We start from the raw sequence: 17,966 nt of genomic DNA on the forward strand, positions 1-17,966 counted from the left end.
ACACTATTTCTGGAAAGACAAGTTGGAGGTTTTTTACTATATTCTTTTTTATTTCAATACAGTAAGTGCCACAAATGAAATTCACTTCACCCCCACGTTGTATTGTGGTTGTGCCAGAAATTTCAGATTGATGTCTCAGAGCTTTAGCAGATAAAATAGGAACAATGTGCATGACTGGATACAACCAACGGTGAGTGAAAAGTGTGTTGATCTGGCCCAACCCCAGCTGCCCGGTGTTTGGGCTGAATAGAGCAGAGCCATCATTAGTGTTATTAGTCACTCCTGTGCTTTTCCCACTATGACGAGTCAAAACGGGCTGTGGAAAAGGGCTATTCATGCCAGAGGGTCGGGTTGGGCACAATGGGTTGGGGCAGAGAATCAAAGCTCTACGAGTTTCATCTCATAACTGGTTGTTAGTCTACCAGTGTGTCCCTAGACAGATCAGACCAGTGGGTTTATGCTCTTAAAGCTGAAGTAAGCGAGATTGGAGCAAATATGGTTATGATTATCTTTTTTAAACGGTCGCCATATCGTGACAGTAGTTAATGAAACAGGTAACCTGAAAAAAATCATGTGCCTCTGGTGTCCTCCGGTGCTCCTAACGGCATCTGCAAGATTTCACAGACCGGAGGAAAACAAGCAGTAAGAGCTGATCTGAGGTCTGCTGTCCATCTGCCGTCTATGAGAGCCGGCTGTCAATCACTCACGAACTCCGACCAAACGGTCAAACTAGGCAGCGCTGATCAAATATGAATCAATATTCTGTTACGTTAATGCCCATTTCTCGCCTCAAATGTTCTCAGAATCATCTTGTAGTGCACTGTTTAGCTGTAAAATGAGAAAGTTTGTGACGCTGCCGCCATTGTAGAAATCTCTTGAGGGAACGCCAGGTTTCAGTCACATGACCGGAGCACAGCCAACAGGAATGCTCTCTCAATGAACTGACCTGTGATTGGTCAAAGTTTGCCGTCATGGGCTAGATTTTCTAAAGCATTTTCTCAGAACACTTGAATTACAATATGCTGAAAGGTTATTATGGAATTTTTGCCCAATGATGCCAAAAATATATACTGCCTACTGACACTTTAATAATCAGGTGAACAGAGGCCTGTAAGTCATGTACAATGAGGAGCAACTGTTTCTGTATATGAGGTCTAAACTCTGTGACACACCTTTCTGTAATGTCCTTTAAAACTGGACTGTGTGCCTGTAACTGTTTTATGTCATATTACAAATGCCTGCTGAAATACTTTTGTGTGACCAACCTGGAATGTTGACCGACCTCTTTTTGGTTTCCTTTTCCTCCATGTTTACCTCCAACACTCAGACAACACACACCAGCATCTAATTATATGTTAATTACCTACATGTTATTATCACAACTACTAACACACACTGATTTGATTTTAAAGATGCATGATTTGAAACAAAGTCAGAGTGTAAATTGAAGAGTTTCATGAAAAACAACTCAGGTTTCAGTGAGACTGACTCACCTGGGTGCCAGCCGGGCAGCATTCCTGCGAGGGATGTTGAGCTGAGTTAAATGCTCAGACCCGTTTAACTGGATGGACTGTTTTTAAAGAGGAGCCTGAGTTTTCCTACTGAACCTCATTCCTCCACTGGAACCACCTGTGCGCATGGGACACACACTGGTCTCGATCAGCTCGGAGGAGAAACACGCACTGTGTCGATCAAAGTTTTACTTTCTGGTTTCTATTTCCATCGGACACATGATGAGAAGCTGATGAAGAGACTCTCTGGAGTTAACTGACTTTACTTAGAAGGATTTTTGTCGTTTTGGTGGATATTTAAACACAATGGATCAGGTATGTTTGTCTTATAATCTCCTCTAATCCTTCCGCAAAGTTCAACCATGATTTATGACATCATAACCAAACTATCCACACTTCTTGTGATGTTTTATATTGTGTTAACAGTCTGCTTCCTGTAATAATGACATCAGCTGAATGTTTAGTAAGCTGTGATTAGACTAATTGTCCTGCAACTACATTTATTATGCGTTGAAACCCTCCTGGTTTAGGCGGATCACTCCAGATCAGGTTCCTCCCAGAGAGACTGATAGATATGCAAATGGTTATAAACAAAACCAGCATTGTGCTGTAAAACTTACATTCTTCATATCGCTATCACCACCTTTTATGCCAAGTGACACATGTTTTTGTGATCTCAGACATCAGGTGTGGGTTTTATTTCTGTATTTGTACCTCAGCCTGTTGCATTGTGCTTTCACCAGGAGGACGCGTGGGACTTCAAGGCCCTGAGAGCCAAGTTCCAGCTGGATGAAAACCTCCTGAAGCAGCCCAAACCTCCAACCATCAAACCTGCTGTCCCAGACAAACCCAAGCTGGTCCCTCTTCCCACGAGCTCCGCTGCCTACCTCCCTGCAGGAGCACGCCCCTCCCTGCTCACCTCCATCAACCACAGCGTGGAGGGGAGGACGGCGGGCGCCCCCAGAGTGATCTTCAAGGAAGGGAAGAAGGAGATCAAAATGCCTCTCATCCAGGTGAACACCAAGGGGAAAGATAAGAGTGAAGTAAAGCTGAAAAAAACTAAAGACAAGACAACAAAAGGGGACGATTCGGAGGATCAGAAGCCGAAGAAGAAGCTCCCGCTGCTCCCGCTGCTTCTCCTGGCACCGAAGGAGAGAACTGCAGAGCTTGTGGCAGCCCCAGCTCCACCTAAAGTCATCGCACCAAAGAAGAAGGGCTTCCTGGGTTTCAGGAGGACATCTAAAACATTTTCAGCAGAAGTCCCAGCAGATGCCATCCTGGACACCCCCAGCGTAGACGTCCCTGGACTAGCTCCACTTATACCAACTCCAGTTATCCCAGCTCCAGTTATCCCAGCTCCACTTATCCCAGCTTCACTTATCCCAGCTCCAGTCATCCCAGCACCGTCTGAGTTTGGTGACGTGCCACCAGCGCCCCAATTCGCCGCACCAAAGGCGCTTCTACCAAACATTCCCACCATCATAGCTGACTCAAGTGCTGCTCAAGTGGAAATCCCCTCCCCCTCCACTATCCCTGCCTCTCCCAACTTCGCACCACCTCCCGCCTTCATTCCCGACATCCCAACTCCTACAGTGACAACCCCGGAGAGCGAAACTACACCTGAGATAGAAACTCCCGCTCTGCACGTTTCCAGGCCCGCCAGCCCAGATGATTCCATTCAAGGTCCACCCAGTGCCGCCCCGACCCCTCCACCCAGTCGTGCCATCTCTCGTCGTCCTCCTACGTTGGTGGTCTCCGCTCTCGCTCTATCGCCTCCATCACCTCCATCACCTCCATCGCCTCCATCACCTCCTGAGGTCGTAGCTCCGGTTGCCATAGAGGCTGAGGTGGAGACGCCTCCTACTCCACCAGCAACAGACCCCGCATCCGGTCCACCGTCCCCCAAAGCCGAGCGCTCGATCTCGGCCCTCTCGGCCCTCTCCAGAGCGGCGGACATGAGCCCGGCGAAAAAGTGTGACCAGAGGATCTTCGATGCTCTGGCGAAGGCACGCAGGAAGAACAGGTAAACAACTTTCATCATTACAGAAACACAGTTCTTTACCAGCATTGTTAAAGTTTAAGTGATGATCTTATATCCTCTGGTTTCAGCAATCCGACAAGCCCCAGACCCCTCTCCATGACCACACCTTCGGAAGATCTTCCCCCGAGTCCCACCGGCTCAAATCTGGATTTCCCACCCATTGATTACCAGGGGAACCCACCAAAACCAGTTAACGGCCTTGACCACAGTAAGTCTGGACTCATGACTGTAGAGTTCTTCTCGTCTTTGCTTCTTGTTTTCTTGCGGACTTTTCTGTTACTGTTGACCTGAACATCAAGCACACATCATCAGGACATCCGGTACGTACTGTGCAGCTAGTAGTAGAAGGGTTTCAGCTACACAGATAGTCTAGTGTGTGTATAGTGTGGTTTATACCACAGCACAGGTGTTGGTTTTGGAGAAGCAGCTTTAAAGACACTCACACAACGAGAACAGCCCCGACATTCCTCCGTTGTGCCAGAAACAAGCGAGCAGCAGGCAGGGCAGAGCTGCTCAGGTATGTCAGCTATGATAGAGAGGAGGAGCAGCGACAGCAGCGCAGTCCATCATTATGACATAGAGCTGCACTGACAAACACTTTAATGTCTGTTAAAGTGACGGTGTGTTGACAGCGGCTTCGTTTACACACAGCTTATTAATTGTGCATGTCGGCGTTCACACACGTATCATTTTGAAACAAACTCGTGCTGTTTGCCTTTTCATTAAGTCTGTTGTCACTTATCACAGGGAAGTAATACACTCGCATATTTACTCTCAGTGGAAAAGCATATAGACAATTCAAGGTGATTATTTAAGAGTCCAGATTATTGCCCTATTATTTTAATTCTTTATTGTTTATTTTATTTATGTTTTAATTTTTAATGTATTATATATATATATATATTATTATTTATTTTTTCTTAAATTATTATTATAATTTTTTCTCCTCCCTTGTTTTTGAATATTTAGTTTTTTAATTTACAGTTAATATCTGTTATTATATGCACATATTAGCCTACTTTATCTGTTATGGTTTAGGTTGTTGGAGTAATTCTTCTCAAGGAAACAATAAAATGCAATGATTCAAATGCAAAAAAAAAGAAAGATATTGTGCAATATAAAGTGACAACATTTTAAGGAGTTTCAGTCTGAATACAAGTTGGAACAGATATATTTTGCATTGTAAGGAAGAAAAGTGTAATTTAAAGTTGCTATGAGGAACCTTTCACTGCCACCTTCGACCTGCAGTCGGAGTTCAACACGTTCTCATCCCAACTCGTCACACACTGGCGCTTTGTCAGACCCCTCTGCGTCACTTTTCAGTTGCAGTAAACGCATGCTTAATGTTGTGAATTAAACAAACACTTGCTTAGGATTAGGCAACAAAACCACTTAGTTAGGTTTAGGAAGAAAAAAACATGGTTGGGCATAAAACGACTACGTTTATACGGTGAAAATGTGACTTGACGTTGTGAACACGGGACACGAACGAACAGCTGATTGTAACATGAAAGTGAAAGGTAACGCGCAGGACACGAACAGTGAAAAGCGTCTGTGTTTGACACCCTGGGAATGCCCTTTTAGTAAAATGAGAGGTTTTCTAAAGGGACTCTGGTGCTCATGGGAACACGACCACAGGGACCGCCAAAACCAAATGAAAGTTCCTCGTAGTGAATTTAATTATAGTGCTTCACAAATACTAAATTAAAATTAAAAGAAGTGTCTTTAAAAGCGAACTAACTAATACAATGTTTTTAAGTGAGGTCTGCTGTACGCTTCTTCATTAAGCTGTTGCGGTTTTTCACTTGTAATTGCATTATCTCTGCTTTGCTCTGCAGAGTTACATAACAACAACCTCCTGAGTGTTTGACTGGTTTGGCCTCCTCACAAATCAAATTCTTCCACTCAGCTCGCTCTCGCCTTCTCTCACTCTCTCACTCTCTCTCTCTCTCTCTGTCTCTCTCTCTCTCTCTGTGTGTTTGGAAACTTGCTTCAGGTGTTTCAGCACAACTGTTTTTACTGCATTGTGTTCAAATGCAAATGTTGCTGCTAAAATGTTCATTAAGTTTCCAGTCATGATAACCTCATGCATTAACATGATTTACTTGTTTGCAGGACAAGTCTCTCCAGTGTTGGACGGTATCACCGACGCTATCCCTGAGCGATTGGTGCTTCCACCTGTTCCACCCAAGAAGGCCCTCCCAGTCCCTCCGTCTCTGGGTCTTCCTCCAGTGAAACCAGAAAGGCCTCGCTCCGTCAACCTGACTGGATTCATCCCTCTGACTCCTGTGGAAGATAACGGTGGGGCTCACCATTGTTACACTTTGTGAACCAAACTCAAACAGCCCTCCTAATTCTGTTTTCATATTCTCTCATCTACAGAGATCCCTTCTACTCCTGGATTCACAGAGACTGATGTCCCAGAGTTTGACGATGTGGTCACAGATGTTGATTCTCCAGGGCTGCAGGTGTCAGACTGGGGGAATGGGGACTACGAAGGTCCAGATTCTCCATACGGACAGAACCTGCCAGAGTTTTTCGGTAACGGGATGACTCCTCCAGGAGCGGAGGTCCACGCAGAACCAGTGTTTGGGGCTCAGTACCAACATAATCTACTACCAGAGACCTCCCTACCGGTCTCTGAGGGATCTCCACAGCTGCCACGGTAAGATAAACCCTGCTCTCTCGCTCTGCTTCCAAATACTCGTTCTTCTCTTGAGGAGATCTTGAGGTTTTGATTCATCCCCTCGACCTCACCCAGGCTCCAAGCTGATGTCGCCAACGGTGACTACGAGAGCACAGATAACCTCTACGAGGATGTCGGCGCGTCGGCAGGCAAAAAGAAAGGAAAGACTGACGTTGGCAAGAAACGCAAAGGACCACCAAAGAGTAAGTTAACACATTAGACTTCCTGAACACCACATATAATCACATCAGTCATATCACTGTCAAAATCCTTATTAACGACATCGGTGGCCGTTAAGTGAACTGCAGTCAGCATCCTGTTGCTTGTGTACGTGCTCGTACTCCGTAGGCGCATGCGTTCATCCTCAGCCAAAATAATGACGTGCCATTACATTACGATCACATATCACCGTTACTATCTGTAATGTACAATCTCCATGACACCAAATAGCTTCACATAGAAATCAGTCCACAGGCTGTTAAAAGCAACCGAGAAAGTTGGGGAAGATCTCAGTTTTTAAGTAACTTTACAATCTGTTCACACATTGGCAATACAAAGCAATTAATACATGTAAATTGTTACACATAGTACCTTTAACCTATAATATATCATAATGTATTAGCTGATTCATATTTTGCATTAATACTCTACACCACAATACCAACCGCCATAAATAAACACTGTTTTCTAGTGTGATTCTTGAGGATTGTAATAAATCTGACAAGTTTCCACATGTTGTGAACATCTGTTGTGTTTTGCATCTCTTTTACATAACTGTGTTTATTACAGATCCATACGCTGCTGAGGCACAACCGGAAGTCACTGTGAGTCACTTATCAAATTAAAAAATTATTTTTCCTCATGTGTTTCCTTCATAGATTCTACTGATTTAGAGTAAAGTGAATCAAGCCTTATCTCTGTGTCGGTTGTTTACAGAATGAAGAGAAAGTCAAGACGGGCAGGTTCGGCAGGTAAGTCTTTATTATTTTTCTGACCCAGTTTTCTTTTCATCTGGGTTATCCCCCGGACGCCGTCGGCGATGAGAGAGTTTGCTCTGCCTTTGTTTCCCCTCGTAATCTCCTCTGCCGTTTAAACATGCAGCGAGGAGTCCCTTTTCAAAACACCACGATATGTATCCCTCATCTCATCTCATCCTCTCCTCCGCAGGATCGACAAGAAAGCCGCCGCAGAAGGGCCGGATGAGAAAGAGCTGAAGAAGAGAGAGAAGCAGCGTCTAGAGAAGGAGAAGAAGGAGTTGAAGGAGAGACAAGAGAGGGAGAAGAAAGAGCAGAAAGAGAGGGAGAAGAGGGAGAATGAGATGAAGAAGAAATTCAAAGTGAGTTGGTGTTATTTTGACGGAAGGTGAGCGAGCGAGCGGCGGGGGGGTAGGGTGGTGTATATGCCTTGGCATACAAACCTGTCGGGATTCATTCCTCCCGCTGGAAGAGCTGAGCTGAGCAACGTGTGCAGCCTCAAGAGGAATCTGTGTTAACACGGTGTCAATGTTTTTCTGACAGACTCTTCTGTGATATACTATCACCATATTAACACTAAAGAACACAACGTTCTCCAGGATCCACTGCTGCTTATGTTCAAAAACGTGAAACCAGAAACAATGATCATCCAACTCATTCTTGCAGCTTTAACTTTAACTGCAACTTTAAGGTCCTGGTTCACTCTCAGAGTTGTTTTTGGCCGCAGCATGCAGCTGTTTTCAGCAAAACAAGCCCATGTACACTACCTATCCAGCACCAAACTACAGACAGACACGTTGGCGACTAGCTGGTGAACATAGTGGAGCATTTAGCAGCTAAAGAGACAGATATTTCCCTCAGGAGTTGGTGGAGACCAAAATGAGAGCAAATATTCAACAAAAAAAGCAATTATTACAGGTTTAAACACTATCAGTATATTGTGAAAGCACACGATGGCTCACTTCCATTAAAGGGCCAGTGTGTAACATTTCGGGGGATCTATTAGCAGAAATGGGATATAATATTCATAACTGTGTTTCCATTACTGTATAAAAAGTGTAGTGGCTCATTCATCGGAAAAATCTAAATCAAACTTGAATCAAAGCATGGGTATGTGGTTTACGCAGGTAAAAGAGTCCATTGTCCATGCAAAATGTTCCTGATGATTTATTTAACCAAAAGCAAACAAGCAAACGAAGCACAAAGAAAACATGGATGTCGCTGCCTCTCTGGTTCTGGTGAAAAAAACATAAGCCCACCCAGGTGCATGCTGCTCCTACCTGCCTATCTACCTATATAACCATGGGTGCCCACACTGTTACCTAATTCATAAACAAAAGAAAAGAAAATTAATCGCTCCTACGCTTAGAATCATTGTGTTTTCGTTACCTTAGAATGAGTCCTTCATATCTATCTTCAAGGCCACCGTAGTTCTCCGACACATTTATGAAACTACGGTAACGTGAGCCGCAGAGTGAAAAACTGTGGTACCACCAGCTGTTGCTCCTAGAGTAGTGTTATCATGGTAAGGATGGCCTCTGAGTGAGGCGAACGGCATTACCATGGTTTTGCACTCGGCGGCTCACGTTACCGCAGTCTTGGAAAGGGAGGAGTGAGCGAAGAGGTACTCAGTTGGTTGCAATCTAAATCCTGCACACTGTCCCTTTAAGGGTCCCAGTGAGCTCTTCCAATGAGACAGCTCCTCCTCCCCCTGAGTGGAAAGTAGCCATCGTTAGCGTTATTAATTACACCTTAGCTTTTCCTGCTTTGACATGTCAAAACATTTGCCCTAAAAAAGGTCTGGTAAAAGCTTTATGTCATATTCAAGTAGTCTATACTAAGTGAGCGCTATCTTTGTGCATATGTGAATGTGTGGTTGTTAACCTGCCACTCTGTTTGTTAGGTCACAGGTCAGGAGGACGCCATGTACCAGGCACAAGTAACCGTGACGACCAAGGGACGCAAGAACGACCTGCCCGTCACCAGCGGCGACATCGTCAGCATCATCCGAACAACCAACTGTCCCAAAGGGAAGTGGCTGGCCAGGGACAGCAGCAACAACAACTGTGAGTTGGGCAAAAGGATGAAGGCATGAAGAAAGAGATGTATTAGTTGTTGCACCTCCCTTATACACAGTCAACTGTAAACTCTGAGCCACACTGGTCAGAGAAATGTTTGCAAAGAAAACTTATTGGGAAAAGTAACTTGATGTAGTCGTTGATCGTGGATCCTTTTTTCCAGATGGGTACATCGCAGTGGATCACGTGAAGCTGGACATCGAGGAGATGCTGAAGCTGGGAAAGCAGGCCGGCATCACTCGCCAGATCAGCAAAACCAATGTTCCGGAGGAGGACACCCACACGGACGGCGGGTATGCATGCACAGATGATGACAAACCATCCTCGCTCATTATTCAGGATGATTTAGAGCTGTTTTCATCTCTTTTTCCTCAGGCCCTCAAACCACTATCCGAACCAAGGAGAAAGTTGTAAGTATCTTCCTGTTCTTCTTCATGATAACAGCGTATGTTGAACTTGTCCTGCATCGGTTTAATGTTGCCATGTTTCAGTCACAGATGACAGCGAGGAGTGGACCGCTGACGATGAGGAACCGTTCTCTCCTCCCCCCGACACCGTAGACTACTCCCTCACTCTGCCTCCAATGTAAGTTCCACGTTAGCCTGAATCTACGCGGCTCAAATGTTCATTTATATCAAGATAGAGACCTATCTGTAGCATCGACAGTGATCTCTGATGCTTGTCAACGTCTTCTCCTCTGCAGCAACCACAGCAGGGCGTTCTCAATGCCAGACATGGGTAAGAAACTCCAAAACACACTTTCTTCAGCAAATTCTACTGATAGTCTGTTAATGCTTAACAATTAGGTGAGAAAAAGCAAATATTAAACAGAGTGTGACTGCTTGTGACACTAAGTTATACACCACACAGGGACTGCATTGACATGCACAAAATACTTCAGCTTTTGCCCTTATTCTGAAAAAGACAATATTCCTACTAAGCTGTTTACATGGCTAATGAAAATGAATGTTCCACGTGTATACTCCGATTAAAGAAGACCTATTATGCTTATTTTTAGGAGCATACTTAGGTGTTTGCATGTTTTAATGTTAAAAAAACGCTTTACTTTTCTCGTACCGGTTGTGCTGCAGCACCTCTTTTCACCCTCTGTGTGAAACACTCTGATTGAGCTGATGCTCCGCCCCCTCCTGAAAAGCCCTCTCTGCTCTGATTGGTCAACCGAACCAAACTCTTCGGACTCCGTTTCAGCTCCGCTCTCACTAGCTTTGTTTGAGGGCGTGCCAAACGCGCCGCGAGGCAGGTATTATGCAAATTTGTTACTTGGTAACATCACCACGTTACGGAATAAGAGGCAGGAATTCAAGCGGCGAGGCGTTTCAGGCAGTTCAGGAGCAGTGTTTCTTCCCTTTGGCCTGGACTTGGGCTTTTCAACTTTGCAGACCTTTTACATGCATGAAAAACTATATAACACACTAAAGGAGGGGGGGAAAGCACAAATGCATAAAAGGTCCCCTTTAATGTTACCGGTGGCAGACTTGTTCGACCGTGCGAAAACAGCCTCCCTCTTTCATTCATTCAACCACCGTCTTGAAAAGGTCAGCGTTGCGATATTTGCACATATCCAAAAACCTGTTGATATCAAAGTCTTTTCATGATATTTAAAAGTAGGTGTGTTTCTCCTTCCGACCGGAAATGTGGGCTTTTCTTTTGGGCATGCATCTCTGCAAACTGTCGGCTAGTTTGATTTGTGTACGACGCACAGAGCTGGACGTAAACGGGCAAGTTTACAGGCAACTATTATTCAGTTACGACTTGAATAATATCAGCATATCACACTTGTCTTAATCGGACAATTCTCCATTCAGAATAAGGCCCTAATTCAGAATATGCTGTTTACATGACCCGTATCAAATTCTGATTATTGTCATATTCGCAATAATAGTGGAATATTCGTGTGCAATGCAAACATAGTCAGTGTGACACATGTGTTGTATTTGTCCTGTTGTATCTCCTCTGTGTGTTATCTTGATGGAGGTGTGCAGATACAACAGAGAAGCGTTACTACTGTATAAACATCTTGATTCTATATGTCAGATAAGTTGATGGTTGTTTACCAGCGTTTATCTTCAGATGGTCTCTTAGCTGTAAAATGAGAAAGTTTGCTGTGCTTGGTATTTCCTCAACTGATCTCAACATGGCTGCCGGGTCACAAACGTTCTCATTTTACAACCAAATAGTACACTACAAGATGTTTCTATAATAGATATTAATAGACAGATATACAGTATATAATGTTTCTGTAACAGAATATTGATTCATATTTGATCAGCGCTGCCTCGTTTCACAGTTTCATCGGAGTATGAGAGTTTGCGAGCAGTGATTGGCCGCTGCTGTAGAGACTGCTCGGCTCTGATTGGTTGTTTTTCTTCGGGCACGGTGAAATCTTGCAAATGCAGATTATCTGTCTCGTGCACTACTGTCAGGATATGGTGACAGTTTTTAAAAAAAAAAACTTTTTATCATATTTGCTCAAAGTTACTGACTGCAGCTTTAAAGGCTCATATTCATAGACAGTATAAATGTTTCACCATCTATGGTTCTGGGCCTGTGAGTCAATAGCATTTTCAGTGACACATTTATGCTTTAATAACAACACATTGGGATTATTATTAACACCAAATCTTCTATGTGAAGGTCAGAACAGGAAAAATGATGCGCCAGGCTACATAATGTTTTTAAAGGGATAAAGAATAAACATTATTTTAGGATAAATGTTTCACACGTTGTTTTCTGTAAAAGCACAGAAGTATCGGACTGAGCTTTTCCTCTGAGCTCGCTCTCCCGCAGGACTAACTCAGGGGTTTTCAGCGAGGGAGAGGAATGAGGTGGGAAGGTGAAAGGAACAGGTACATGCCGGCATTCTAAAGAAAACAGGAAGTTAGTTGTTTTTACGGCTGATTTGACCCCGTCTATCAACACCGTCAGCAGTTGGAGCAGCGACTTGTGACACGCAGCTCATGGAGGAAATGATGTTCTTTTTAAACCCAGATTCAGTGTGACTTGCTCTCCGCTGTCCATTATAAACATCCGAAAATGCCCAAATAAACATCCATATATCTGCTTGAAAACCGTAGACAAAAGACGCTCCGTATAAACCCAGATCTTACCTGAGAATCATCACGTTTTTACGTTCTCTTCAGTGTCAGAGTGATCCACTGACAGCTGTCTGTGCTTCCATGAGTACATTACAGACAGGAACTGCTAACTGATAATACGGCTACAAAAGAAACAGATTAAACTTTGAACACCCCTAACTGGCAAACTGGATGATTTTTTTTCCAGTGGCATCGCAATCATGTTCAAAGCTCCTGATATCATGAGACTTTCCAGTTCCAGTAAACATCATTTAAAGACCAGCAGACCTCTCAGCCCTGTTGCATACTTTAAATACTGACTCACTAGATGAGCAGGTTGTTTCTGTTAACAGGAAGATGTTAACTATTAAGAGAGCATAATGGAGTCCAAGGTTTGGTTACTCCGGTAACAATACCTGTGTGATTATAGTCTAATTAATGCAGTAGGTGTGTGTTTTTGTTGTATGAAAGTTGAATTAAATGGATCTGCCTTGTTTATTTGTTTTCCTAGGAAATAAAGACATTAGCATAAACCACCAGCACAGTCGAAGTGACATCAACTCAGATGGCGGCTCCCATGTCGAGTGAGTTCACCGGTTTCTCTCTTACAAATACACACACATACACACACACACACACACGCACACACGCACACACACACTCACACACTCACACATATATATATATATATATATATATATATATGTATGTATATTAGGGTTGTCAATCGATTGAAATATTTAATTGTGATTAATCGCAAATTAATCACACATTTTTTATCTGTTCAAAATGTACCTTAAAGGGAGATTTGTCAAGTATTTAATCCTCTTATCAGCATGGGAGTGGACAAATATGCTGCTTTATGCAAATGTATGTATATATTTATTATTGGAAATCAATTAACAACACAAAACAATGACAGATATTGTCCAGAAACCCTCACAGGTACTGCATTTAGCATAACAAATATGCTCAAATCATAACATGTCAAACTGCAGCCCAGCAGGCAACAACAGCTGTCAGTGTGTCAGGGTGCTGACTTGACTATGACTTGCCCTAAACTGCATGTGATTATCATAAAGTGGGCATGTCTGTAAAGGGGAGACTCATAGAACCCATTTTCATTCACATATCTGGAGGTCAGAGGTCAAAGTACCTCTTTAGAAATGGTCATGCCAGTTTTTCCTCGCCAAAATTTAGCGTTAGTTTGGAGCGTTATTTCAAGTTGCGTTAATGCATTAAAGAAATTAGTGCCGTTAAAACGTTTTTAGTGTGGATATACAGTACTCTACATGTGTATTTGTCTTTTTATCAGAGCAAGACATGAAGCACTTCAGAAGTTGGCCACATTTTTCCATTCACCACAACGTGTGGAGCCAGCTGCCAGGTAGGCCGCATGCACACACCTGTGCACCTGCTGTACACACACTCACACACACACACACACACACACACACACTCAAATGGGGTTTTAATTGTTGCTTTTCCTTCTTTTTTACAGCAGCTCTGAACCTGAATCTGAGACAAGTAAGTGATGCCTGCTCCTAAAATATAGAAAAACTATATAAAAATCTTCTATGGAAATACACAACATATGTCTAATATAATGGTGTGCAACACCATCATTTAATTTTCTGAAGTCTTTTGTGAATTCTTAATATTTGACATTTGATATTTTCGATAACTTGATATTTGAAACTTAATACTAAAATCCTCTGTTCACGTGTCAGGTCCTGTGCTTGTGGAGGAGGAAGCAGCTCCCTTGTGAGTAAAGTTATAACAAACACACACACACACACACACACACACACACACACACACAGACAAAGGAAAATGCAGAGCATGTTGTGCAACCTGTAGACAGACAAGTTTCCGTGTTTTATCCTGGAATGGGCTGCTGAGCATGAAAACAGAGAGTGTTTTACGTCTACCAGGAAGTTAGGTTGGCTGTGTGACCTGGTAGGAGAATGAGTTGATTTCCATGTAATGTGCTTTTCACGTTTATAAATAGTGTCATATTCAGGGACAGAAGGAGGTCACCCTCTTTTGTCTCTGCTGGCACAGAGTAACCAACATGGCAGCACCTACATACTGGGAGGTGGTAGGAGGAAGGTTTGGAGTTATTCTCAAACAAAATGTTTTGTTTTTTTCTGCAGGCCTGAAGCTAGTGTAACACAGGAGGCGGATTTGGATCCAACTGATATGCTCATTTTACCTCCTCCTGACCTGTATGCTTGAATGTGGAGTAATTAAAACAAGGTAAGGACGACTCTGCACCACAGTTAGAATAGTTTTGAATTTTCATTTTAGTTTAGTGTTAGCTAGTTTTCAGAGTGCGCTACTTCAGTGTCCGATATGAAGCAACTGCGGCATAGCGTCATCTACTGGAATGTCAAGTCTGTTAAATTTCTGTGGTTCAATGTCACGAGAGATTTTTTTCAGTATCATAGCTAAAAAACTGAAACTGAAATTAATTTACCTTCATTTGAATTTTTTTTTTTTTTTTTTTTAGCCAGTCTCAGTTTAGTTTGAATTGTTCTTAAAGGTAACCCTTTTTATTTAGTTTCAGTTTACTAACAATATTTTTCACTGCTTATTTTCATTTTTGTTTTTTATTTTCAGTTACACATCCTGATATGATGATTTTTTTTCTGTTTGTAACAGCAGGACATAAAGCAGCCAGGCGGAGGAAACAGGATTTATCTGTGTTTCTATTCTTCACACTGTGACCCGTGTCCGTCACCTACTACTGTGACAGCAACTTCGTCTTCTTCACTATGACCTTATTTACCTGGTGACTGCATTCGTGGATCAGTATGATGATGATGATGATGAAGAGGACGAGATAAGGGATTTTTTTGTCGACGAGCGATGCATCATCTCAGCTACTTTTGTGCGTTTTTTTACTGAAGCGCTCGGTTTGAAACCAGAAAGGGACAGTTTGCCTGGTGGCTCCGAGTGACTTTGAACTTTGGACCGAGATGAACTGCTGATCCCAGGAAAGGACCTACAAGGTGTTGCAGACACACTCACCCTGGAGGCTATTGAAGGGCAGAATTACACACTTCATCTATTTACAGTGGTGGAAATAAGGGGAGGACAATGGGAAATGTAGATTTTTCATCGGACCAGGTTATTGTTCAGGTTGAGGCACCATCCTGAGGAAATACACATCAGACACAAGCAGTGAAAAACAGTTTACTAATCATTTACATCCAGTAATCAATAGTCTTTATTCTATCAGGTTGTTCCTCAGGATCAACCACTAATCCACAAAGGTTTCAAGGGTACACTTGTTACCAGTTTACAGTGTTGGTATCCAAGGAGTGAATAGTAATATAGCTGATAAACTTTTAAATGAACAAAGACTTTAAGGACCAGTTTGTAGGATTTAGTGACATCTAGTGGTGACGTTGTAGATTGCAACCAACTGAATTCCCCTTCGCTCATCCCTCCCTTTCTAAACGTGTCAGAGAAACTACGGTTCTACTACCTCAGCTAATGTAAACACTAAGGGGCAACCTGAAAAGTGAAGCCAATGCTGAATTGCCTTAAACTTGCATTCTTTCTAACAGCCAGCAGGGGGCGACTCCTCTGGTTGCAAAAAGAAGTCTGGTTGTATAGAAGTCTATGAGAAAATGAGCCTACTTCTCACTTGATTTATTACCTCAGTAAACATTGTAAACATGAGTTTATGGTCTCAATCGCTAGTTTCAAGTCTTCTTCAATACAGCATGATGTTCATTTAGTAAATTATGGTCCCGTTTACTGTATGTGCCTTTCACACAGAACGCGGCAACGGCACCACTGTGCTCTGAAACCCATTATTTCCAATGGCCTGAACGGTGCAACGATGGAGCAAAGCACGAGCGCAGCGGAGCTCACAGCTTGCAGTGCGCTGTGTCAAATGTTCAAACTGGTTGAACTTTTGGCACAGCGCACTGTGAACCCACCGTGTTCTACGTGAAAGGCCCATTAGAGTCAATTAGACAATAAAGCAGCAACCCTATGCATTAGGGCGTGGCTACCTTGTGATTGACAGGTCGCTATCACGGCGTTGTCCCTGTTTCGTCACTTCTGTTTGCAGAAAAAACAATATGGCGACGACCAAAATGCAGAACTCAAGGCTTCAAAACCGTAGTCCACAAACAAATGGGTGACGTCGCGGTGACTACGTCCACTTCTTATATACAGTCTAATGTAAAAACATGAAAAGCTCTCTCAAGCCAGTGTTTGGTTTGTCCTCTCTGAGCTACTGTAGAAACACGGAGGACTCCATGAAGAGGAGCCGCATATGTAGATATGAAGGGCTCATTCTAAGCGAACAAAAACACGATTCTTAGTTTCAGGTGATTAAACACCTAATGAATATTATATTCCATTTCTGCTAACAGATTCCTCTAAATCCTACACACAGGTCCTTTAATAGATTTTTAGGTTTGGTCATCCACAATAATTAAAAAAACCTTTGTGTGGCGAGCTTTACTCCACAAGTGATGTAATCTATTTTAATTAATTTTATACTGTATGCACATCTATATACAACAGCGTATTAGGGACATTGTAGGTATAAAACAAATAATACAAATAATTAAGGAGCCGGAGAAGGGGATAATATTTTCGAGATTAAAGTCGAAAATTTACAAGAAAAAAACTTGGATATTCTCTGAGATTAAAGAGGCAAATTTACGAGAAAAAAACTCACAAATTTGCAAGATTCTCTTGTAAATTTATGACTTTATAATCTCGCAAATTTGGGAGTGTTTTCTTGTAAATTTGCCACTTTAATCTGAGAGAATATCCAAGTTTTTTTTCTTGCATATTTTCGACTGAATATCACCCCCCTCTCCGGCTCTGTAATTATTATTTTTAACCTACAATGCCCCTAATACGCCGTCGTATTTATAAGACTCTGATTAACATTGTTTTCAAGACCACCTTCAACATTTAGTCAGTTTTTTTCCAAATGTTTGTATTATTATTATTTTTTGTACACGAGTATCTTTTTCTACCTTTATTTACCCTCATTATTTTGTGAAAGATCATTATAGATTATGGAACTGCTTACTCACGTCATATTTAAATGCTGATCTTTTAACATATTAGGTAAAATAATTATCTTTAATTGCATACCGGCTTGGGACCCTTCTGTGTGGAGTTTGCATGTTCTCCCCGTGTTAGCGTGGGTTTTCTCCGGGTACTCCGGTTTCCTCCCACAGTTCAAAGACATGCAGGTTAGGTTAATTGTGGACTCTAAATTGCCCGTAGGTGTGAATGTGAGCGTGAATGGTTGTCTGTCTCTATGTGTCAGCCCTGCGATGGACTGGCGACCTGTCCAGGGTGTACCCTGCCTTCGCCCAATGTCGGCTGGGATCGGCTCCAGCCCCCCCGCGACCCCTAACGGGATAAGCGGTTGCAGATGGATGGATGGATGCATACCAATAAACAACATGGAGCATAATCTAAAATATACAAATTACATTTTATTTTCTTTCTTTACTTTTTATGTCTGGCAGGTGTCACTTTAATGTGCCGCCTCTTCTTCTACGACTTTCCCTCAAGCTGATGAATAAAAAGTGTT

The 17,966-nt window shown here is 42.7% G+C and overlaps 1 protein-coding gene and 1 long non-coding RNA gene across 2 annotated transcripts; both read left to right on the forward strand.

Moving 5' to 3' along the window:
- Nucleotides 1-1,620: 1,620 nt before the first annotated feature.
- LOC141768399 (uncharacterized) lies at nucleotides 1,621-13,920 on the forward strand. The gene is made up of 17 exons (XM_074636691.1): nucleotides 1,621-1,826; nucleotides 2,255-3,534; nucleotides 3,621-3,760; nucleotides 5,668-5,853; nucleotides 5,935-6,217; nucleotides 6,314-6,441; nucleotides 7,028-7,062; nucleotides 7,175-7,209; nucleotides 7,406-7,574; nucleotides 9,116-9,278; nucleotides 9,454-9,583; nucleotides 9,666-9,700; nucleotides 9,782-9,875; nucleotides 9,994-10,028; nucleotides 12,897-12,969; nucleotides 13,701-13,772; nucleotides 13,887-13,920. The coding sequence occupies exons 1-17, from the start codon at nucleotides 1,818-1,820 to the stop codon at nucleotides 13,918-13,920; spliced, it is 2,901 nt and encodes a 966-aa protein (XP_074492792.1). The 5' UTR covers nucleotides 1,621-1,817.
- Nucleotides 13,921-13,987: 67 nt separating this feature from the next.
- LOC141768079 (uncharacterized) lies at nucleotides 13,988-16,967 on the forward strand. The gene is made up of 3 exons (XR_012593989.1): nucleotides 13,988-14,149; nucleotides 14,542-14,644; nucleotides 15,050-16,967. It is a non-coding gene; the product is annotated as an uncharacterized LOC141768079 (long non-coding RNA).
- Nucleotides 16,968-17,966: the final 999 nt, after the last annotated feature.

The sequence above is a fragment of the Sebastes fasciatus genome, chromosome 5 (genome assembly GCF_043250625.1).
Source record: "Sebastes fasciatus isolate fSebFas1 chromosome 5, fSebFas1.pri, whole genome shotgun sequence".
NCBI lineage: Eukaryota > Metazoa > Chordata > Actinopteri > Perciformes > Sebastidae > Sebastes > Sebastes fasciatus.